The following is a 23,947-nucleotide window of genomic DNA, read 5'->3' as shown; positions in this document are numbered from 1 at the left end:
GGGCGCTCTAATATGGCCGCAGCAAGCGACAAAGCGCGGTTCTATCTGGAGCAATACGTTCCGGAGCTCCAAGAGTATGAGCGCAAACAGATTTTCAGCCGAGATGAGATCAGCGCTATCACCGCGAAACGAAGCGGGTTCGAACATACTTTGAATGCGCGCGGCTCCAGTCCGGAGGATTATCTTCAATATGTCGCCTACGAAACAAATCTGGACCGCCTGCGCAAACTCCGCTGCTCGAGAAAGGGTGTGAAAGCAGCGACATTTAATGGCCAGCGAACTATCTTTTTCATCTATGATCGTGCCACCAAAAAGTTTCCCGGATCGCTGGAGCTATGGATGCAATACATTGACTTCTGCAAGAAAGAGAAAGCAAGCAAAAAAATTACGAAGGTATTCACTGCGGTCTTGCGACTTCACCCTAGGAAGTGGAGCCTCTGGGTGGTGGCTGCTGCGTACTACGCACAAACTCAGGGCGACATGGCGACAGCGCGCGGATATTTGCAACGGGGTCTTCGATTCTGCAAAGATGAACCACGCTTGTATCTCGAATACGCTCGACTGGAGTTGACCTTCCTTGCCAAGCTGGCTGCACGCCGAAAGATTCTTGGTCTGGATGAACCATCGAAAGAGGACACACAGGAGCTTGACGGCGATGAGAACATGATCACTCTGCCCACGATCACGCCGGAAGATATGGACCCCGAGGCTCGTAGAGGCATCGAAGAGGTCAATGCCGCTGCTCTGCAAAGACTTGCTACCGCACCTGCGTACGTGGGTGCGATTCCTATTGCAATCTTCGGTGCAGCTGTGAAGCAGGTGACAGGCAGTGTGAGCGATTTCACGGAGGAATTCGTCGATCTCGTCGCTCTGTATGCACACGTCCCGGTCAGCCAAAACATACTCGAACATGTCATGGCCAGTCTTGAAAGCTCCGACAATGCTGGAACAATCATGTGCAGGGCCAAAGCCGAGCTCTTCTCTATTGAAGCGATGAGCGAGGAGTTTCCCTTGGCGTTGGGTCGAAGCATTGCTTTGATTCGATCAGGTCTTGCTAGTGTCCCATCCTCGGAGCAGAGTGATCTGGCAAGCCGCGCCGTTCTGATGCTCCTTCCATATCTGAGGGCCCCCGCCGAGATGGATGAGGATGTTCTCAGAGTGCTCGAAGCGATGATTATCAAGCACCTGAAGATTGCGATCTCTTCACCAGCAAAGCCCGGCGCTCCGACGAAGAATGTCCAGGCTTCGCTGACAACAAAATTACGGGAAACTTCACGTGTGACGGACGCAGCCAACCTCGAGGCTATCATACAAGAAGCTGGACTTGATCGCGGCTGACAATCCTCCGCTACGATTTCACGAGCTCGTTCATAAATACGAATAGGGTTCTCACTGCCACACTGAGATACCTCCTGACACAGCCAGCAGTGTAACATCCAAGCAAGGTGTACTGCCAGCATCTACTGTGCGACGTGCGGCTGTGCCAGCCCGCGATACCCGTCTGAGCCGGATTTCTGAACCAAAAACGAACCGCATGTGGGTTTTGCACGAGCCTTGGGTTCACAGGACATGTTCATGCCAGACTCAACGGGTAGTATCTGCGCTCAGCCCAGATGAGAGCCGTCGGCGACGCAATGTCTTTCACTCGAGGAGGTCGGTCAGCATGTCGTCCCTTGATGTGAGGAAGCACACCAGCAGTGTGCCTACATACGAATATTCGTCTGCTTATCAGCAAACAGAGATATGCTTTAAATGTCTCTTCGGTCAACGATCTATCGCATCATTGGAGACTTGGCACACGAGCTTGCTAACTCCGTATGTTGTGTCTGCCACGTCACCGCCACACACGTGTGCCACAACCGGAAAATCGATCCTCGATCTTTCAACCTGGAAAGCGACCACATCGGACGATCGTGACGTGTTTCAGAGCATACCGCCATGATCTCCCGCCATGATCTCACACTTCGCCATAATCTTCGCCGATCCTTTCTCCTGCGAACAGGGAGCGGCGTGTTTCGAGACTACACGAGGCTACATGTGCAACGGAGAAGCCCAACATCCTCCGCCGGGCCTCGACGAGAAGCCCTAACCTTTCCCGGCATCTGATCTGCATCGACAACACGACCGAGTCTTTCATCATAGAAGCGGTCAGCCACGTGGCGCCACTCAAGTCAAGCTTTCCACTCTTCAAAGGATTCTCGTGGCTGAAACCCCGCTTCATCACGATCGAGTTGCTTGCTACTCGTCTCCAAAATGCACGGCTCGAGGTGTGTCGATGGTGGGCGGGTGTGGGTGTGCGTATGTGCCGTGCGGGTGTGACCTTCTGCATCGCGACTGGGGCACACTCGAACGTCACACCCACGAATAGTGGCAGTGCGAGGATTTTGTGACAAGCGAAAGTTCTGTAGCTAGATGATTAGCTCTTGGGCCAGACGTTTCTGATCCCTCTTTATTCCCCCCGTGGCTTGTTCAACTGTGATGGATGCTGCAGATAGTTCTTTACCCAACGGGGATAGAAGCTTGCAGAGTGCATGCAGCCCTTCGTTTCAGAAGTGGGCGATGTACAATGATGTAGCTCTCCCACCACCCTTCTGTCCGCGCTGTAATCGCGCGAAAGCAACTTGAGTATGTGATCGCGATACGAGATCGATCTATACGGTGGTGCACGCTTGACCCATTCATTCTCCGAGCATGCGCACGGTACATCCCTGGAAATCTCGATTAATCAATTGACTGTCAATAATTATTATTAATCAAAGCATAAATTACACTACATTTCCTCCCCCGAAACAGGCAAATAATCCACGATTGGAGGGTATGCCGCCCCACCCTCCTCCGATGACCCATGCTGCTGCGCCACGAACACTCGTAAGCCACACCCTCCATCTCCGTCTGTCCGTCCACGGCGAGGCCCGTGCCCAGCGCCACATCACTCGCCCCCAAGCCACCGGCACCACATCCAGAGGAGGGAAAAAACGCCAAACTCCACCCACTTGTCAACGATAGGCGGTCAAGCGAGCTTTAGATCGTAAATTAGCAAGGGAAATGGTGACATCCCGGGATAATTTCGATGAGCGTGTGCGGATGGCGGGCGGGCGAGTGGCTTGAGGAGGGAAAAACCCACACCACACATCGGCATAGATTCGGCCGCGGAAACCGCGCATGGCCATCGCGATTCCTTCCAAGGCGTGTTGCTCTAGCATGACGGTGGTCGACGAGACGACAGGACGGGGACCGCATCATTTCCTCCCATGTAATCCTCAGACTGCCTTGAGATGTCTCGAGGGCCTGGACACTCCTGTAAAGCGAAGGCAGGAGCGAATGGTGGGAGATTTCGCACTCGCCCAACGCCCACTCCTCGGGCGATCGTCCCTATTCGAACAGGTTGTCCGGGCGGTAAATTTAGAGGGCACCGTTGCGGGTGGGAGAATCATTTCGCGCCTTTGAGTTTTCTGGGAGTAAATTGCTTGGTCTTTGGGACGCGAGACATGAGGAGATGATGTAGTGGGCCAATCAGTGGGCAGAGACAGCGACGGACAAGGAGGAATACAAACGCACAAAAAAGGTTTGGGAATGCATCGGTGATGGAATTATCGATGGATAGGAAATTAACTGGTTCAAAATTATTATTCTGCACACCTCTCTGTAGATGGAGAGGTATGAAGCGACTTCTTGATTATTGTGGGAAGCCAGCGCATCGTTTGTGTAAATCAAGATGATGTACGGGGGAAGATTAAGCCAATGATATGTACAGCAATGGGTAAGTTGAGAAGAGGTTATCACGCCTTTTGCTTCGAGTGAAGAGCGGCGGAGAGGAGGAGGAGGAGGGTAAGAAAATCCTTGTGTGGGCCCATTTGTAGGCAGAAGCAGTGGCCGAAGCAAGCGAACAGGTAGCACAATGCCCACATCATCTCCTTTCCAAACGGCAAAATCGCCATCCCCTCCTCCTCGATCGTGTACGTGCTGAATGTATTTGTGTGCGCCAGAGAAAGAATAAAAATAAGTGATTCGCACCCACTTTCCTGCACGCAGGCAGATAAAGTCAGGTGGAGAAAACCAGAAAGGACAAAATACAAGATAGAAAACTTGGGGGTATCATATCAATTTAAGCCGAGATGGAGCGTGAGTAGCGAGTGTGAGTGAGCGAGTGGCGGGTAGCTGTGCCGAGAATCCCGCTCCAGCAGCAGCCACGACAGCAGTAGCTCTCACACTGTCTAAGAGAGCCACGGGTGTTCAGGCAGCAGGTATTCGTGTTGTTGATTGTCGTCGTCATTAAAGTCAAAAGCGAACCAAGGCCGTATTTCCACGACGAAAAGCGTCGTATGCGTTTTTTTCCGAACGCGCATATCCCCCTTCCCTTCTCACAGCCATGCAAGAAAGGGACACCACCAGGGCCGCCGCCTAAAAGTGGGTATATATGGCGTTCGCAAACGCATGGCTGAGGAGGGAAAAGACGGGCGCAGAGTAAAGGGAATTCGTTTCCATCGTGATAGTCGTCATATGAGCAAAGTAGGGACGAAACATTTCCCTTGATGTCAAAGATTCAACGCCAGCCCTGAGTTAAGGCGATTATGTGCCTGCTGCTTCGCCCTCGAGTCGAGTCTGTAAGCCGATGCTCAACAGGAGCTAGTGTCCCGGAGCCGGTGTCGTGAGATGAGTGTGGTTCAAAACTGCAAGATCAAATTGTATCCAACTTCGCTGGGATTTCTGAGCGATGGTAGATCGCCATCGCATTGCGAGTCCAGAGCAGCTTTGACATCGCCCTCTTTCTCGAGAGAGGGCGATTCTTCGTCAAGAGAGGGTGCTGGAATGAAACGTACTGTCATATCCTGGCCCTCGGGAAGTTCGCGTGCACATTCATCATCGAAGAGAATCTCCACAGCAGACACGTTTGACTTCCCTTTTGCCGTCGTGTTAGTATCACGACGATGCCGAAGCGTGCGACGGATCAGTGTTGGCTCGATCCCGCATTTGCTGGCAACGGCATTGACAAAGTCTTTGAGCGTGCGTTGATGAAGGTAAACGGCGCGGTAGTAGTGGTCGGACGGTATCTGCCCTTCCACGCGCGGCAGGATATAGACGCAGGCGACAGGCTTAACAGGTCGCGCCTGTGGTGGCTCGTAGTTGACATCAATGCCACTCACTTCGATGGTCCCTCGAACAGCACCAGTGCGAGGAGAATGGGTCTGTACTGACGTAGGTCCACTGCCGTCATCGGAAGTTTCACGAATTGTTGGGAGAAGATCCATGACGGCCGTCTGAGGGTGGCTGCGCCAATCTTCCGATTCCGTCATTGCGAGTTGGCCGAGAGGCGTATTTTGATGCATACTCGAATCTTTGCGACTGTCGATCGGCGAATCCTGACTCGATATCGGAGAAACAAGTGGCGAGGTCTGGTCCACATCACTGATGGTGGTAGCGCGAGTCAACCCGCTCTCGGTTGATTCATTCTTCAGAAGCTCCGGAGGCTTGAGGAGATCGTCATTCTCGTTGGATAGCGCAACAGGTGATGCATCTGGGTCATCGTTCTTGTCACCTCTCAAGTGAAGCACACTAGCAGGCCGCGTTGATGAGAATCGATCCTGTAGAGCCAGGAGCTTCTTGTGTAGGTCGTCTTCCGCACTACCACGTCCGCTGTTCGACGTCGCCGAGTTCACTGACCATGATCTTCGGTGCTTGGCGGCTTTGCTTGGCCGATTATCGATACTAGCTCTCGCCATAGACCCGCTTCGCTTCCTCTTCCCACCTTCTTTCAAGCCAGACTCGATCTGCGCTATCTGTTGGTTGAGCTTTTCAATCGTCTTCTTGACGTGGGCGACATCGTTGGATAATTTCCGCTCAGCGCCATGGTCACGGAATAGCTTGACCATGCAGTAGCACACTTCAGCGTCGCTGGGTTGTGACCAATTCCCGTTACCGTCATCAAGTATCTGAGTCTTTGCGCAAAGTCGAACTGGAATTCCCTTGACACCTTTGGAGTGGCTAAAGTCGGTAGAGAGGAAGTTGAAGCGAACAGATATCGGGCATTCGACAGAACCCGTAGCGGAAGTCCAGAGCACACAGAAACCGTCGAAGGAAGAGCTCTCCAGCTCAAATTGAGGTCTCGACGAGTCATCGTGGGATAGACCATGTGTCGGGGGAACGTACTCTACTGCCTGCAGTCGGCCGCCTCGATGGTGTGCTTCGTTGGTGCCACGTCCTTCTTTCCAGAGCTGCCAACATTGTGCCGGCTTCTGTCGTTGCTGTTCATCCTGGAATGAGACACGGACAAAGGTGCGATATCTCCGAGGTGTTTGGGCTGGCTGTGCTTGCGTATCAACAACGTTCAAGATGTACGCCTGACCTTTATTGAGATATGTGATTGGAACATCGTCAGAATGCACGACCATGGCGGTAGGCGCATTAAGCGTTGTGTGGTACCGAAATCTGTTATTTTTGTTGTTGTTAGCGAGTGACCGGAACAAATGAACATTGCGGTGACTCACTTTTCGGATGAAGAGTATGCAGATGGCGCAGGAACGCTAGTTGGCAATCGCTGCGACTCGAATTGCGCATGTATGTTGTATTCGGAATGCGTCGTACCGCCGCTGATTGTCAGATCTTCGACGGGCGATTCGCCAATGGGACCCTCATAGTCCATTGACTGATGCGTGGCTTGGTTTGTGAAGTGGTGCGGCGGGAACGACTGCTGTTGCATGTGGAAGGGGTCTGCGTTGTGGAAATGATGTTGCTGTTGCCCCTGCTGCTGCTGCATCTGTTGGTGTTGGCTGTTGAATCCATGAAAAGGTTGCTGAGCGGTTTGCATTGCAGCCTCAGACGTAGGCATCGATAGCGGTGTCGACAGTCCCATGCCGCCGAAGCCTGACATATGGTGGTGACCGCCATGCTGGTTCAGAAACGAAGTAGCGTCAGCATGGTTGTGGCCGAGGCCACCGGGAGTCGGAGGGTAGTAGTGATTCAAGTGGTCGAAGAGTTGGAAGTTGGAATCATTGGGATCCATAAGTGCAGGTGTGAGCCCTGTCGAGCCGAAGTTCCATGATTCGCTCGCGCCTCGAGGCGTCGCAACAAGATGCCGAGCATCGTGGGAAGGCTGATCGTTAATGCTATGATGTGCAGCAAATATATGGTCAGTGATCTTGGAGTAAAGGTCGTCAAGTTGATCGCAGCTCGGATAATTCCCACGGCAGGGGGGCTTTCGGTTGCATGAAAAGTAGCATTCACGCGAAAGGAAATCGACATACCGTATCTCCGACGGGTTCCCTACAGCGTTCGCAACAGCTGGTGCAGGATGTTGCGAAGCTGCTGTTGTCGCAGCATTGTTCGGAGGCTGGCCTTGACCAACTTCTGGGTGGTTCGCACGAAAATCCCGGAACAGCTCCTCACTCGGCCGCTTCTGCGAGGATCGCCTATGAGTAACGTCAATATCAGATGCGATGCATATTTTATCGGGCCTCTGGTCGTTTCAAGAATGCATAGTGCGATGATGCGACAATAAAAAATTCAAGGTCAAGGTGAGGTTGGAGCGCAGTTGCGGCGTCGCAGTCATGGTGACGATGGGTTGTGGCAGTGGAAGTGGCTTGCACGGCCAGAGAAACGCGCGTGAAATTTGGCGGGGCGTGAACTGAATTCACGGTCTGTACTTACGATTTGAACATGTTTTGGCGGAAAGGTCGAGATTGAGAAGTCGACCAAGCGGACAAGCGCAAGGCGTTGATTCATATATGGCCGGTCATCAAGGACGAAAGGCGTAAGTGTCGTTATAATCGGGCGTGTTGTTGTGGAAAGATGTTGGGAGCAATATGGGATTCCAAGCACTGGGGATGGCGCTGTTTGTATAGTGAGGCGCCAGCTGTATGTGGTGAAAGCGACGGCTCTGGCGAATAGGGTGAGATGCCCGAGAGGTCCAATTAAGCCGAACACATACGCATCTGTTGTCGAATGTCGTAGAAGGTAGGTGAGCGACGAGATGTTGTAGAGAGTTTGGTGACGAGTGCGTCTGTCGGTTCGAAGGGACGTCTAGATTCCTAACGTCGCAGGGTGGATAGAGTACGTGTGGGCACCGTGCTACTGCGATGAGAGCACAGTATGCAACGTATTAAGGTCGGTCGAGGGGGAGAGATAACAAGTGAACGAGATGAGTGAGTGGATGGGGGCGCCACAGTTGGCAGCCCGTTCGACTAATAACTCAAAGCGAAAAGGCTCTCTCTCTTCGTTCATCGAGGAAAGCCACCCCAGCGAAAATGCAGGGATCACAGCACAGGGCGCTAAGAAGGTATAATCAAACGGATCGGCAGCACGAAGATGACCTTCTCTCTACCGTGTAGTGTACTGTACGTCGGGCGGTCTCGAGCATGTATGTACGTCTGTCGTCTGTATGTATGGGATGTGCACATGTCGCACCTCCTCCACCACACCTGCAACCCGCTCACACGATGATGAATTGCTGCCTCGCACTAATCCTCCTCTTCTGGCGAGTTGACATCAACGTCTCTCCCCTCGCGGTGCATGTTTCGTCATCCCATCTGATCCCACTCCACCCTCCGCTTCCGCCGTCCTCTCTAAACCTCGATTGTTGAAATCAGGGTGCCTTTTTCCGCGATGATCAGACGCGCGGATATCGGTCTGTTTGCTTTAGCCGAGTGACAGGCTGCATGGCATCCATGTACGATGATGACGCCTCCCATTGGGGAGCCGTCCTACACTGGAACGTGTGACGAACAAGTCAGGCAAACGAACAGTGGGACAGGACATGCCGGCGGACTCTACCACGATTCCGTCCAATCTCGCTGTACTCCCCCTCAAGTGGTGTGGTTCATATCACAGACGACGGAGAGGTGATGAAAGGCATGCCATCCGATCTCAGTCTGGGGGAAACACGTCAAGATCGATCGCGTTGTAGGTGGATACATCGTCGCGCAGAACACATAGCCGCTGTCTAGAAACGGGTTGGACGAGATCAAGCGCCAGCCAATATCCCGATATCGAACGCCGCTTTGTTCTCATCCTTCTCGTCGTCGTCGTCGTCAGCGTTCGCTGACGGGATCAAAGCCTCGTCGCATGGTACTGCAGATCGATGCCAAAGTCCCGATCCTCGACAAGTCTTCGCGCGAACATTGCCGGAGGGGCTCTGCTCTGGGTGGGCACCGAAGTATGGGGCGGAGGGAGGTTATCGTGCACCACATTTGCCATGACAGAAGCGCGCGACCACCAAGACGACCGCCCAAACTCAAGGCTGCAAGCAAAGCCTCACCTGACAAGGTGCAGCAGCAAGCTCCAGGCGAGTCGCCCGCGCACGTCGGTCTGGTCTGGTGCTGCAGGGCGGACATGCATGCCTAGCGTGCAGTTACGCGTCAGCCCACTCGGCGAACGAACTCATTTCCGCCACTCTGGTGTGGCGACACTCATTGCGCCACAGCTCTGACGCATGTTTTGCCACTTTCTACGATGGAGGGTGTGGCTTGCGTCGGATGAAATCGAGATCAAGCAGGTCCCCTGTTTATTACGCGTAATCACTTGCATGACCAGAATATGCCTTGCTGTCGATATTGCACGCACTGCTTTATTCCAAGGGCCTGACGTACTGGCAGCAGAATTTTGCGCACCAGAATGAATGGATACTAGGTAGCGTACGGTATACGGATCCTTCCTACTTCCGAGGGGGGTTACCTGGGTACGCACTGTCCCACACCACGTGCCAATGACTATGGCTGATGGCTGAAGCTCACACTTCATGCGCCTCTAGCCCGCATCTGCACAAATACGTGCTGTGGGTGCTCACGCTGCCATACAGTAGGACATCCCGCCCATGGTGCATGTGTCTGTGTGTGTGCGTGTGTGTTTATTTGTGTGTGTCCTTGTGTGTGTGAGAGGGAGAGAGAGTGCGGATGGAGCGCGCGTGCGTATTCCACGAAGCATGTCTCTCCTCCGCCAGTCATCAGAGTGCCGTCGCTATCATCATTCTCGACACAACTGATGACTGTTGACCGCTGGCGTGGGTGTGGCTGAGACGTGCTACTGCCACATACCCCGTTTCCCTTCATGTCTGCCACGACCGCGTAGGTTTGTCGATGTCTCCCGTCCCGCGGATTCTCTCAGACCCTCCACATCACCATCGCCAGTCGCGCGCATCGGCACAACGGAACTAGCCCGCGGGCGTATCTGCCTCCGAGACCGCCTGTCAGTTGGCGGGCGTTCTCGGGGGCCCAATGTGTTCCCTCGGGCATGTCATCAAGCCACATTGCTGCACCGTCGACGAGCCATCGCGCGACGGCCCAAGATCCTCCTTCACGTCATCCACTTGCACCTCCATCATCGCGATGCCCCGCTGCAAATCAACGCGTCTGAGATCCTCGGGGCGAGAACTGACCTCAGCCTGAACGGTGGCTAGGGCTCGCTTGACTGATCAGATCATTTCGCACTCGTTTGCGCCCCCGGCGTCACATCCGCACCGCACGTTTCAACTACCGACCGTTTGGAATTTGAGGGCTCACTCGGCGTTGTCCGGGTTCGTATTAGCGAACCCCACTGACAATATTGAAGCAGTTTTCTCTCGTATTCTAATAATGCATCACACTGCTTCGTGTAGTTTGTGCGGTTGTGGACCATCGATGACAATGTTGCTACGCACAGTGACTCACTTGAGAAGAAGAAATTGTTACATGAAGTCGTCGAGCGCTATGTCATCGGACCATGCCCGTCACCGCTGATTGATTGTCCGCGGGCATAGCCAATGTCTCACATCATGCAGCTTGAGCAGATATCTCCCACCCGATGGACGCTGTCCGCGCTCTAACCATGCGACTACGTGGGTCTTGCCGATAACAAATTTCTCTCCCCACTTCAGCAGCAAACCTATGACGGGACTATACGCAGAGACGGATGTCATGTCAATTTTATATAGCCGGCTCCAGGGTCTTTGGAGATCACTCAAAGACGTCACTGCTGGTCTGGCGCGCACTTCCCGCAGGTGAGGAGTTGGAATTGACATCAATCTTGACATCTGCACCACGGTTCACACGCACTGCCAGCGCATCACCACTGCAATGGATGGTGCGACGAACGGCATAGAGATCAGATCGAACACGAGTCGGGCGGTTTCGCGCAACCCTCCCATTCCAGCACGTGGGTGAGGATCGCGGCGAGCGCCCTTGGCAGCATCGATTGGTCACGGCGTGATGGGAAAATCCTCCTGCATCTCACGATTCCTCGAGTCCAGGACCAGATGCGTCCTCCTCGCGATCGTGGAGGCGCAAACGCCCAGATTCGACTCGGATGGAGTTGCTCCTCTTCTCCTCAAATTTGAGACGGAGCGCGTAGCAGGTTTCGGGTAGATAGATCGAGGAGTCAATGACAGGACCGAGAGGGTCCGTCGCAGAATCTCCGAGGCGGCGTGGCACAAATGCCCAACTGTGCAGGATGATTGGTCGCCTTGCCCATTTAATGTGCCACACCCGTCATGTTTCACCTTCGATTTTCCTTATTCAAATCCCAGCACGCGCCACTATTTCTCCGTCCACTCATGTCTTCGAAACTGCCCAATTCAAATAATCGTTAGCGAAAAATGACCCTCCGTCGAGTTTGGTCCTCCCCGTAATGATTCCCACCAGTCGACAGACTTCACCGTTTTTCCGTACCCGGGGATGGCGTCTTTTCTTTCCCTCCTCACGTACGTCCACGGCAAACTCTCTTTGATGAACTGTTCGCATATACCCAAGGCAGTAAGTATCCAGGCGACGGCGGGTTACCGAGTAGCCGGAGCAAAGCTTCCCATCCATAGCGCACTGTAGTGTCGCGGCAGAAATTGTCGTTTCGAAGGCCAGACTCCTTGGCTGTAATCCCATCCACTTGTCGAGCGGGCCGCCTGGTCATTGCCCGCAGCACAGCGTGATATGTATGTCGACGACGTTTCCCTGCCGAGAGCGCACGATGGAAGTCGCAGAAGCGTAGACCCAATGGAAAGTTCCGTCCTTTGGCAGATCCCATGCGCAGGGTGACATCGAGAATACCGCCCGCACGCCGGGCGATTTTGACCTCTGAAGCAGCAGCAGCCACACCGTCCGCTTGCACCACTACCCTCCTCTCGCCAAAGGACTGTCTCCACGATCATCCGGCAAGGGGAGAAACATATCCACTTTTTTTTCCCGCGGCTGCAACAATAATAAAGTCAATACTCCCCTGCGGGATCGACCTGACGTCGATGGCGGCACGCACAAACAATGGAATTTGGATTTCCATCTGGAGATCTACACACCGCACACACCAGCTATGCCAAATACCTACGGGATCCCAACGCTTATATCTTCCGATCGACATTGCTCCACGAGGCAGAGATCATGGTCCCGCTTCTGGGACGTGGCTCGCAAACGTCACGTCGCGGCGCCTAGTCCAGTGTACATGGAACGATGGGAAAGCAGCAAACACCGGATCAGCCGCCGGCAGTGTGGTAGGTCATGACGTGAAGTCTACCGGTGCGCAGCAGCGACGGGCGCATCCCAGAGCCTGACCTCCTCGAAACCCCACATCCGCGACATGATTTTCTAAATTTCTGTACATGATGAAAGTTCCGCTTCGTCGTCGGTAAAGACGCTCGCGATGGTAAGGTTTCTGCGCGTATTGCCTCCCCCGAAGTTCTTGCGCTCAGGTGAGCTAGGGTCCCATGCAACGATGAAGTCGCCGGCCACCGAGGTGTGTGTGTGTGTGTGTGTGTGTGTGTGTGTGTGATAATCAAACACATTCCATGTCACGGCTCCATCATCACGATACGTCCTCATCAGAACAGCAGTGTCTGAACCTGCCCGGGAACGGTCAATGGCATCGGCGAGGCCGGGCCAGGGTCAGGGTTGAACAATGCGATATCCCGCAGAACTATTGTCTCGGGGGTTATTGTCCGCTCTGACCGTCAGTGCCGCCACTGCTGCTGTGCTCTCACGATACGACGCTGGCACAGCGTTGTGCCGCACACATGTACAGTACTCATGTGCTGCAATTCTATGAGGCTTTCTCGGTAGATCTCTCGATGTGTCATGTGATGCCCTAGACTCGGTATGGCACCCGTGAGCAACAATCGGGTGTCGGCGGCATCTTACATACATGACACGGAGACGGGAAAGGGCCGAGAATGTGTGAGTGAGAGGCAAGCTCATCGGAGGACGAGCTGCGACGCCCTGACATGGTCGTACATGTGAGAGAGATATCGTTCTCCTGCCCAGACTTCGGCCGCGTGTTTCATCGACGATTTGGTCTCGACGAGTGTACTGAATCTGCGGGGTCGTCGTCGTCAATCGCTGTGGCGCATGAGGTAAAGGATTCCTCAATGGACCCCTCGAATCATTCCAGACCGGCCCCTTATGTCCACTCGGTGGTATACAATTGTGGACTCTCGGCCGACATCCAATCACACCATCCGGCTTCATTCATCCACAAGCCTCATTTTCCGTTGAAAGAGCAAAGATCTTCGCTGTGTGGCTGATGCATTGTGGCGAACCCACTCAATTTTCGTGCCATCCGACCTCAGTCTCTTCCTCCCATGTGTGGCGGTGCGCAAAAGGAACTTCCCCCGGCGTGTCTCACGTTCGGAAATTAGCATCATACTGATGAAACCTCCCTCTACACGTTATGCACTCCTCCTTACGAATCTAACCATCGACGAATCGGCGGTTTCAAACCAAGCTCCACCTGGATGTGCGTTCCTTAGCATCAGAACAACACCTCGTTTGTACTTCGCATCGCCCGTCGCGGGGCCTGCGCAAGAACGAGAGGCACTCTTTCGCCGTCATTTTGATGCGCGCGAGTGTAACAACCGCGTCAAAGTGACTGTTTGTTTTCCCTCGGCGCAGGCGGATCGCGCGGAACGTCCCACAATCGATGAAACGATGTTGGAAATCGAAATCACAGACCATCTATTTCCCATCAAATCACCAGTCGCATTCGAGGATCGTCAACGAACGATACACGAGCATTGAACTTGGAAATCAACCACGCGCGCGCGCCAACGGCTTAGTATAGTAGACTGTGGCTCAACTGCCGCTCTCATCAATTGTGAATTCGGATTCCACACGAGGGGCTCCAATAGGTTTCTTTTGCGGACTTCATCTAACCGTAATATGGAATGCATCTCGGTAGTGAGTTATGATGCAAGAATTTTATTCCAGGGGTGTGATACCATGTCGAGCTCTCGAATGGGAAACTCACCGCCGGCTGTTCCAAACAGTCGCACTAGATTACACAGGCCCACACACATCTGGGCTCAACAAGCAAACGCACATCCCTCGTGCGAGATCGAAAGATCAAGAAGGCCAGGCGTCCCTGAGAGACTACCCTACCGCTGCATCTTTGTCGATCACTTCCTGGTTCGCCTGCCAGCTCCCATCGCTCATGTCCGACGACGAAGAACACACGTCTGACTCGTCCCGACTCGAGCCAACTACATACACAATCGGGTAGTCCGAAAGGCTCAACAAGCTGCAATACTGAGAGAGAGAGAGAGAAGCTCAAAGTTCATGTTTCTCCGATCCTCCCTCGGCAATTACTTCCCGGATCACTACTCTCGAGCTCCACGCAGTAGGTGGGAAAATCCTTCAGTCCAGGCGCTTCCCTCTCACATGTGCGCCCACGTGAACCCCGAGCGCGCTGATTGGGAGCGAGGACAACCCCTCGATGTACCGTCGGGCCAAGTCTTATTCCCACTCCTTCCCTCCTCGGCGGTGTGCTGGCAGCCCTTAGCCCGACATACCACCTCGCTGTCCGACTGCGCCACATGCCGCCTGCGTCACATTGCGTTTCACGTGCGAGGTCTCTCGTTTGCGTGGAAGGCGATCGGAGATCGAGAAGCACGAGGAGGAGACGAACAGCAGCGCCAGGATGCGTGTGGCTTTGTTTCCTCGTCTATCCTGCTTTCCTCCACTCCGTTTTGCTTTTTATCCTGCGACTCCTGCCCTTGGGGCCGATGAGGTGCGAGTGTCGCAGCACGCGCCTCGTGTGGCGACGACGGACGCTCCTTGAGATCTCTCTCGGCGAGAGGAGGGGAGATCGCGGAGAGAGGCAGACTCGCGTCGGGACGAGCGGCGATCCAGGCCAACGTTTCCTTGTTCTGTCGTGTCTCAACCTCCTCGTTGCCCTCTCTCACCGGAGAAGGAAACGCAAACCCGCAGTGATGAAATCAATGACATTGCAACGCTCTGTCTCCCTCCCTTTTCCCGCCCGCCACGTCGTGTGCGAGAGACGGCGGGATCTCTATCGAGGGGCTCTGTCTTTGCGATGTAGGAAGCGAGATTGTCGCGACTCTGGAGCCACGAGCGTGTCCCGCTTGCTACCTAGTATTCAGCGGAGAGCACCACCGCTTCCGGGTGGACTTGCTCTCCACTCCCTTCCATTTTCCTTCCCTTCCCTCAGTGCCTAGGATTAAAGGAGAACCCCGTCTCCGAGGAGGACAGATCAGCACTGATTGCCCTCGAATGAATGTGGGAGGTCGGGAAATCATCGCCGACGCTGTTCATGCTTCATCCTCGTCCTCATGCTGTGTCAGAAAAGATCAGTTGATCCGATCCTCCCGATGCGTACGTCTGTGTGCGACCTACGGTCTCGCTCGTCGTGTCTACCTGTATGAATGGGACTTGGAATGGGCTGAAACGGAAAAGATGGGGTGGTGTCCGATGCGATGTGGCCGAGGCGGTCGTCGACGGCAGCAGAAGATTATAGTCGAGGGGAGAAAGAAGAACATTCATCCCGTAGGAGATGCCAGGTCGTAGACACAGTCCATGTTGGAAACTCAAACGGCACGAGATGGCCATGGTGTGGATTGGGGATATCCACGTGGGACATCGCAAAAAAGAGGACATTCCCTATCCTCCGGAAGTGGTTTCATTCGTTCAGATCAGATAGACGTATAACAGCCCTCTTACTTCCTCCAAGGGACCGTTCGATAGACACATCGAATGGACCTCGCGCACATTCCCCCCGTCTCGCAAGTCGGGGAAAATTCAGGATGTGCCAGTGATCGGCCACTCCGAACCGATCATCACGACCACATGCTCCTTCCCCTTGAAACGGCTCTCCCTTCGCTGACAATACATTCATCTCCCAGCCCTGATGGGCAGATCCGCTCCACCTTTCCTATCCCCATCATCTGCTCACGCCCGGAGAATTCTCCTTGCGGCCAGCCGTGAGTCTCCTGACACGGCCCAGCGAAATCGACGACGACGACGGGGAAGACTTACACGGAAGGCCACAGAGTAGGGTAGTTGCGCGATCGAATGCATCGTCACCAGCTCGGTCGATGACGGTGAGCAAGCTGGCTTCGGAGTCTTCTCTCAGACTGATGGATGAATCGAGGCTCAGATTTGCATTCTCTGAATCAGTTGGAGATGTGGAGGGTGGCTGGGTCCTGGAGTGTGCCTTGCGAGCCAAGGATGAGGACGGCGGGTCGGAACGGCGAGTTCGAGACGGGACGCGCGAGGTATGGAGCAGGGACCCCAGGGAGAGACTTCGACTCAGGGAGCGGCCTGTTCCTGTGGAGACTGCGTCTGGGCGGAGGGTATCCTTCCCAGGGACGAAGGAGTATCGACGATGTTGCGATGGTTCCGCGTCATCGGAGGGCTTCTCGGCGGTCGTTTGGGGAACGAGCTTCTGGAAGAACCCGGACGCTCTGGCTTTGATCTTCAGGCATCTCGGGGTGAAGCTGCCGTCTTGCTTGTACTTGTGGTGGACGGAAGGGGAGGAGATGCGTGTGTCAGGGGCACTGGAGCTTTTGCTGTGGTCTGTCGGCTGCGGGCGATTGCGTACGACGGGCATCATCGATTTGGGGATGGCTTGGCTGGAGTGTCGCGCAAGACTCTTCCTTGGATCACGAAGGATGAGGCTGTCGAGACTGCCATCGATACGTGCAGGCTGCATGAAACGATTGGGTTCATGGAGAGAAGCTGCATCGATGCTGGCTGATGAGAAAGACATGTCGGAGAGATAGGACAGTCGAGCGGATTGAAGATCGCCAGCTTTGTCGGTGATCAATCCTAAGCCATGAACGAGTGACTCGCTAGAAGATGAGAGCCCGTCGAGTGTTTGTGACGCACGCGGAGGCGAAAGACATGCTTGGGCGAGTCTGACAGACTTCTTCGGGCTGGATCGTTGCAGCGTTGAAGGTTCGAACTTGTTCAAGTTTGTCTGGGAACACACTCTGACGGTAGCTGCAGGGAGATTCATCAGCGGATATCACCAGCCGAGTGAATCTCGCGATGAAAACCCAAGTTACCTCTTTGCTTACTCCAGACCTGGCGATCCCGACTCAGCGTCCGATCCAGGACTTCCATGACGTTCTCCTTCACCGCAATCTTCTCATCGTCCGGCCGATGAGGACGAACGGGACGACGGATCAAACTCTCCTGCCTCGCGAGCATGACCTCCTTGACCCCATGATCACCCGTCCTCGCGAGGAGGACCTCCAACTTCTTGACCTCGGCTCTATACTCGTCCCTCTCGCGGCGCCATTCGCCCTGGGTAATCTCGAACTTGGCAACAAGCCCCTTGCGCTCATCACAAGCAACGTCCAATCTCGCCTGCAGCGTATCTCTCTCATCGCGAAGTGACAGGAAGGCCTCGAAGATGCGGAGCAGCACGCCGTTGAATTGGACGTCGAGGGGAGCACAGGGTCGGGACATCAGGCGGCGCAGGACGGAGTCCATGCCAGCTTCGGCGGAGGGATCGGGGGGTGGTGGGTCGGTAGTTCTGCAGGAGAATCTTGACGGGGTGAAATGCTCGGTCAAGGACTTCTTGCGGAGAGTGGGTGTGGAGGAGGAGGACAGTTTGGACTTGGTATGTTTGACTGGGGTGGTGGGTTGGTAGTCGTCTTGTTGGCGATCTCGCGCGGCTGGGGTGCGGGATCGTGATCGTTGGGCTCGTCGGCGCCATTGGTTCAGTTCGTCCATCGAAGCAGGCGTCGGGTTTAGGTGTATGTGTTGAACTACAGGTAGGACGATGAACTCGAGCAGAGACGGAGAGAAATGACATTTGAAGTGACGTTTGTATTTTGTTCCATTTCTGAGTGAAGTTGCTTGATCGCTCTTACCTGTTTGACCGATGAGCGCATATATACGTCCAGTGAAAGGAACCGGTCCGCGTTCTTTCATGAGATACCTTCGCACTTGCACACAACAAAGAGGATGCGGCCACAGCAAATTCCGCCTTCGAAGCAATAATGTTTTGCGTTTTCACGCCCACCACATGAGGGCTGGTGAAGAGACGCAATGATTTATCGTGCAGATCTCAGCATGAGCACCATCGATATCAATAGGAAAGAAAAAGAAAAGAAAAAGCCTTTCTCTACAAGAGAAGTATATGTCCCCGCCTATTCATACAAAAACGCCGACGGAGAAGTCCAGCGTAATCGTTTGGTAATAAGGCGGTAATAAAATGGGGCTCCCGAGGGAGCACTTGTTCTTGGCACGAAAGTAAGAATTTCCTTCAGACATTCTCGCAATGAATTTGGCGAGGCGCTGTACACACTGATGCCGTTGGTTTTGTGGTGAATTGGGAATTGGGGATGGTGGATGAGGGGGGAGGTATGGGATGGTGCTGAGAAATGGAAGGAAGAAGGATGCGTTGTGATGGAGGGACGTCAGATCATGTTGTGGATGGTGCACGTCTCAAGGTGCATGTGGGCGAGGCCGCTGTTGGTGGAACTCTCGAGTCAAGGGTGAAGATGGATCGTGATGCCCCGAGCAGAGGCTGCACGCTGGACAATGTCATCATGCGTAGGGTTGGCGAAGAGACTGTCGTCGAGAATTTTCCTTTTCATTCGTCTACCTCCGCCTCAAGCCCCATTGCTTTCTGGTATCGACAACAACGATTGTTGACGAAGCCATATGCGAAAAAGAGAAGAGCGCTGGCTCCCCCAAGAGAAGCCGGCCTCTTTTTGGTTCCCTGCTAATAAATTCCCAACTCCCCTGTGTGTGTGAAAACAATTGCGCCAGATGTTGTGAAGAAAGCTCGTAGCAGCGTGGGTCACTTGCCGACTGCCGTGGCAGCAGCCGCCGCCCTTGCTCGTCTCATGTCAGGTCGGATCGGAGGAACATTGCTCGCGAATGTTCTGGTTGAAAGGCAAAGGAAAGGTAGCATCTACGCGGCATCACGGAGACCTTCCTTGACCTCCTTCTGTTCATGGTGAAAGATGGTTAGTAGTGCGTACGAGGATTTGTTGATCGTGTCATTCGCATTGGTGACGAACCAGAGCCTTGGCAGTGCCGTGGAGCGCATGCCTGTGGTTTCTTCGGAACTTGGGGTCGGTTCCCTTGAGCGAAGGGTATCTGCTGGTCTTCGGCTTCTTGATACTGTGGGAGAGGACGTCCGTCAGCACCAATTCGGTCCATTCCGTGCCATGATCCGCCATTCGACCGCAATGGGGATTCCATATTCCCGACCATCAATCCAACTCTTCCGCGATCGCCTTTCAGATGTATGCGCCCGATGAAATGGTGATAGGTGTAGAGATGTAGGCATACCCGTTCCTGTGCGCCTTCTTCGACTGGTTGTGCTGAGACGAGTTCTTTGACTCTGCGAGAGTGAATCAGTCTGGCGTTCCGAATCCTATTCTCCGTTTCATCAGGAGCAACATACTGGCCATTGCTGCGGTATTTGATGTGTGATCGCTGGTGTCGTGAATTCAATTCTGACGCTGCTGTCGAGGTATCCCAAATTCCACAGTGCGGACCGATGATGGTGGGTCCGTGCGGCATGGGCGTGCCAAGAGCTTGCGAGAAAGCCATGGTCACGTGAATCGCCCACTGGCTAGGGTTGAGGCTGAGCTTACCATCTGACGTGTATACGTCTATGGGCGGGCATCCGTGGTAATAATAATAGAAGGCGTATCAGCGGCCAGTCGATACATTCTGAGCTCCGAACAAGCGATAATATCCGCCAAGTAAGAAACATCCTGCACAGACCCGACATGGACGGTTGCAGTCAAATTAAAAGACTTCCTCATCAATCCAAGAAACGCGACAACAACTCTATTTGTACGAGTGCTGCAACAACAAACAACGCCAACACCGAAAAGTTCCAAATCCAGAGTCGTATGCCCGGGTATATATATGAATACGAAAAGAAAATTACCACGTTCACAATCGCGCAGAGGAACAGCAAAAAGGTATCACCAAGCCCGTCCAACCCAATCGCTCCCTTTTCGTCTTGTCATGTCCGCCAATCCTTGCCTTTCTCCTCCCACCGTCATTGCAAAAATGAAACAAAATCCCGACTTGCTTTCCAGAAAACATATATTGCATGAACATCGACGAAACTTTTCCCCAATTCGGTTTCCACGACAGCCGAAATGCCCCCAAAGATTTCGGATTTACATAATCACCTGGAGAGAAAGAAAGGAAGGTAAAGTCAGCAACGTGCGTTTCCCGTTTTCCACTCTCGACGAGAGAGGGTAGTCTGTAAAGGAGAGGGAGTGGAAGAGGGGAGGTTAGGAGAAGACTTACACAATCCTCCTTCTGCTGCACGACCGGCACGCCCATGTCATCGAAAGTTTTCGGCCCGGCCGGCGGCTTCGGCGCCGGTTTCGCCGCCGCCGCAGCAGCAGGCGGTGGCATTCCTCCGACGCCGGAGTCCTTCGATGGCGGCGCCGGCGCAATGACCGGGCGGCGATGATCGGAGGGGCGTTGCGAGGGATTGTTCGGTGAGGTCGGACCGGGGCCGATATGTGGGGAGCCGCCGGTGTAGATGGGTTGTTGGGGACGATGGGATTGCTGTTGTTGTTGCGGGGGATAGTGTTGCGAGGAGGCGGAGGAGGAGTGGTGTTGGTTTGGAGGTCGGCCGGAGGGGGTGTTTGGGCTGGGGCGACGGTCGTCGTAGGGGGCGTTGTAGCCGACGTCCACGCGTCCGCCGGGATGGTTGTTGTAGGAGTTGTTGGGGTAGCCGCCTTGGTCCGGGATGGGTGGGAGAGGAGCACCGTTGTTGTAGTTTTGGCCGAAGTTGGCGGGACTTGAGACGATGCGGCCGTTGCCCTGTGGGCGCGTGCGCGGATCGTAGGACCCTTGTTGGTAGGGAGCTTGCGGTGCATTGCCTCCACGGCCGTAGCCGGGACCGCTAGGATTGGAGTACGGACGGTTGCTGTTGAGTGGCGGAAGAGGTTGATTTAACTGCTGAGCGCGTAGATCGGGGCTAAGCTGGAAGGCGGAGCTGGGACGCATGTCTGGTCGTCCATTGCCGTAAGCGCTCGGTGCCGGAGGCGGGGATTGCGCGTTCCCTGAAATCCGAGGCGAGGAGTAGGCGGAGGTAGGAGGAGCGTCGTTGATGGGATATGGTGCGACAGATCCCGGCCGTGTGGAGGGAGGGCCCATTGGGGTCTGGTTGTTGTCTGGTGGATAAGGTGTCATAGAGGAGCCTCGAGGCGGAGGCATAGCTGGGTGCTGTTGTAACCGTTCTGGCCGCGCGGCAATCATTGATCCTCGCTGCGATTTGATCCTGGAGACGGCAACATTTTCGTGGTCCTTCTTTGAGAGGACCTGCTTGTTGGAAAGTGCCTGAATGCGACTCTTGGCGTCTTCATTGCCGTGCTGTGCGGCCTTTTGATACCACTCCATGGCTTTGTCCAGATTGATCGGGACGTACATTCCGATCTCGCTGAAATAGCCCAGTCCAAACTCTGCCGTAGGCGAGCCTGCCGCCGCCGCACGCTGTGCGTAGTGATATGCGAGCTCTTCATTCTTCGGGAACAGTCCCTCAGAGCCGACGAGGAACCATTTGCTCAACGCCATATCGGCCTCTGCTTCTCCCTGCTTTGATGCCAGAGCATTGTAATGAATCGACAGAGCCGGGTTGAACTCACAACCAAGCGCGCCGAGCTCGTACAAAGATCCCATCTTGACCTGCGCCTTGGCAAACCGCATGAATGCCGCCTTGGCGATGTTGTCTTTGGCGAGACGCTCATCGTATTGCAAGTGTCCTTCGGGAATGTCAACCTGAGGGAGTTGTCGTGCCAGCATCATGCCGTAGACATACGCGCCCTGCGCGGCGTTCTCATCGGCGCCCTCGGCTGACTTCTTGATCAACTCGATTCCGCGCCGGAAATCTTGGGCTTGTCCTAACTGTCCTCGGAGTGTCATCATACCAAGTCGATAGCATGAGGCGGCATCTCCAGCGTCTGCGCCGCGATGGTAGTGTTTCAGCGCCTTGACCGGATCATTGTACGATTCGTAAAGCATGCCTATCCGATACTCCGCGCGTACGTAGCCTTTGTCCGCCGCCCTTGAATAACACCTGAAAGCCTCCTTCTTGTCCTCTCGTTGTCCGAAACGTCCCCATTCCAACCACATGCCGCGGAGGAACTCTGCTTTAGGATGATGTTGATCCGCTAGAAAACTGACGACGTTGACCGCATCGGTTTTGAGTTGATGCTCTATCCGTGGCGTTGAAGATCGCGTGCGATGTACGTCTGCCGCTGCCACGCGTTCGACCTCGTCGGCGCAGATGCCGCAGTATGCCAAAGCATCCTGTGCCCAGGCCAGTTGCATTTCCGGATCGTTCGAGTTCAACACAAGTGTGCGCGCATTTTCGAGCGTAGCCTCGAGATCATCGTCGGACGGCGGAACGTTCGGAGGCGGATTGACGAGCTTAGGGAAGTGAGACAGGTGAGGCAACTCGGGTAAGGCAGTTGGCACTTTGGAGTTGTTGCCATTCGAGTTGACGCTTCGTGCACTGGTGTGGCTCATGGTCGAGTCGCGCGCATGGTGGTTGTTGCTGCCGTTGAGGTCCATTTTCTGCAGACCACTGGCGATTTGCGACGACATTTCGGGATTGAATCTGTGAATTTTCCAAAACCTTCTCAGCGCAGCTCATCTCACAGCGAAAAGGACGTCCGGATGTCCCTGGTGGACTGGCCCAGTTAGGCCTCCCACCACTGATCCTGTTGCGTACCTTTGCGGCTCTGGGCTGACCACCTCGGGGGAGAGGACCGGAGCATAGTAGTCGTCCATTCCCGGGACATAGGTAGATCGCATTGGGTTGTCGTAGTTCGCCATGTTGGCAAATCTGGAGTATATGTGCGGCCGGGGCTGGCACGGAGGAATTCCCACCACACACACACTCACACACCACCAACAACCAGTAGATGTCGATTTGTTCGCCGGAACAGGCCAGTCGACGAAGGTTTTCCAATAGGTTTGGGAATGCGAAAGTTTGCGGGTCAAGCTATCCTGCAGGTGGCCTAGCGAAGAGATGTGATTTGAGAGAGGATTGCGCGGTGCCGCGTGGAGACTGGGTATCCTCGGAGATTAGTGACGTTGGGGAGGAGTCAGGGAACCAAAAGCCTTTCTCTCTGTGAGATGAAGGCTGGGCGCGTCGGCGATGGATCAGTGGGTCGATCGTCTGGGTTCGTCACCCTGGCCGCAGATTCAAGGGTTGTGCTGTGTCTTTGTTTCGAGAGGTCAGGATGCTCGCAGTAATAACAATGATGATCGCACCAGGAACGATGATGCAGCGAGTCTCACCCAGGACGTCAACCACGAGAAGCGACGATCGGCGGCGGGGAAGAGACAATTCATCAACAAAAACCACGCGAGACGATCGGCGGAAAGTTTACGTGTATATATATGTATTGATATATACACACACATATTTATTCATATACATGATCATACATGTTCGATGCAGCTGGTGACGATAAACCGACATCTGATGCCTTCACACCAAACGCCTCCTATCCTTCACCGCAGGACAGTGCCTCGGGCATGATGAATGTGTTGCGCACAGCCGAATGAAATCATGTTTTATTAGACATACAACAGTACTAGGTATACAAGAATAGCTCCGAGACAGACCAGAAGGAGGCACAGTCTGTCTGTCTGTCGGCATGTCTGTCTGTGGTGGGTGTGCCCATGTTTCGCCCTCTCCTCCCGCCCGCCCGCACCTGTCAGAAAACGAGCCGCCGACAGAAGAGTGCCCAGGTGCCTGCCTT

The 23,947-nt window shown here is 54.3% G+C and overlaps 6 protein-coding genes across 6 annotated transcripts; 2 read left to right on the top strand and 4 right to left on the bottom strand.

The window, feature by feature from the left end:
* Positions 1–12: 12 nt before the first annotated feature.
* On the top strand, positions 13–1,338 carry K489DRAFT_314446 (uncharacterized protein; the record flags this gene model as incomplete). Its single annotated transcript, XM_033601011.1, has 1 exon — positions 13–1,338. The coding sequence occupies one exon, from the start codon at positions 13–15 to the stop codon at positions 1,336–1,338; it is 1,326 nt and encodes a 441-aa protein (XP_033461858.1).
* A 3,326-nt stretch (positions 1,339–4,664) lies between these two features.
* On the bottom strand, positions 4,665–7,655 carry K489DRAFT_407566 (uncharacterized protein; the record flags this gene model as incomplete). The annotated part of the gene is made up of 4 exons (XM_033607386.1): positions 4,665–6,426; positions 6,486–7,103; positions 7,242–7,406; positions 7,645–7,655. The coding sequence occupies 4 exons, from the start codon at positions 7,653–7,655 to the stop codon at positions 4,665–4,667; spliced, it is 2,556 nt and encodes an 851-aa protein (XP_033461857.1).
* A 6,943-nt stretch (positions 7,656–14,598) lies between these two features.
* K489DRAFT_142296 (uncharacterized protein) lies at positions 14,599–15,526 on the top strand. The gene has a single exon (XM_033599146.1). It carries the CDS (start codon positions 14,756–14,758, stop codon positions 15,395–15,397), a length of 642 nt encoding a protein of 213 aa, XP_033461856.1. The 5' UTR covers positions 14,599–14,755; the 3' UTR covers positions 15,398–15,526.
* Positions 15,527–16,057: 531 nt separating this feature from the next.
* K489DRAFT_142387 (uncharacterized protein) lies at positions 16,058–17,381 on the bottom strand. The gene has a single exon (XM_033599147.1). The coding sequence runs from the start codon at positions 17,194–17,196 to the stop codon at positions 16,120–16,122; it is 1,077 nt and encodes a 358-aa protein (XP_033461855.1). The 5' UTR covers positions 17,197–17,381; the 3' UTR covers positions 16,058–16,119.
* Positions 17,100–18,009, bottom strand: K489DRAFT_377337 (uncharacterized protein). The gene has a single exon (XM_033604131.1). The coding sequence runs from the start codon at positions 17,916–17,918 to the stop codon at positions 17,196–17,198; it is 723 nt and encodes a 240-aa protein (XP_033461854.1). The 5' UTR covers positions 17,919–18,009; the 3' UTR covers positions 17,100–17,195.
* Positions 18,010–19,107: 1,098 nt separating this feature from the next.
* On the bottom strand, positions 19,108–23,012 carry K489DRAFT_407564 (uncharacterized protein; the record flags this gene model as incomplete). Its single annotated transcript, XM_033607385.1, has 6 exons — positions 19,108–19,143; positions 19,217–19,319; positions 19,384–19,542; positions 19,606–19,772; positions 20,472–22,794; positions 22,909–23,012. The coding sequence occupies 6 exons, from the start codon at positions 23,010–23,012 to the stop codon at positions 19,108–19,110; spliced, it is 2,892 nt and encodes a 963-aa protein (XP_033461853.1).
* Positions 23,013–23,947: the final 935 nt, after the last annotated feature.

This window comes from Dissoconium aciculare, assembly GCF_010015565.1.
Source record: "Dissoconium aciculare CBS 342.82 unplaced genomic scaffold K489scaffold_3, whole genome shotgun sequence".
In the NCBI taxonomy this organism is placed as follows: Eukaryota; Fungi; Ascomycota; class Dothideomycetes; order Mycosphaerellales; family Dissoconiaceae; genus Dissoconium; species Dissoconium aciculare.
The sequence above is the reverse complement of the archived record's forward strand: the minus strand, read 5'-3'. Positions and strand labels throughout refer to the sequence as shown.

Coding starts and splice junctions, on each gene's coding strand:
- K489DRAFT_142296 (XM_033599146.1), top strand. CDS start 14,756: ATGCCGCCTGCGTCACATTGCGTTTCACGTGCGAGGTCTCTCGTTTGC.
- K489DRAFT_142387 (XM_033599147.1), bottom strand. CDS start 17,196: ATGAATCTCCCTGCAGCTACCGTCAGAGTGTGTTCCCAGACAAACTTG.
- K489DRAFT_377337 (XM_033604131.1), bottom strand. CDS start 17,918: ATGGACGAACTGAACCAATGGCGCCGACGAGCCCAACGATCACGATCC.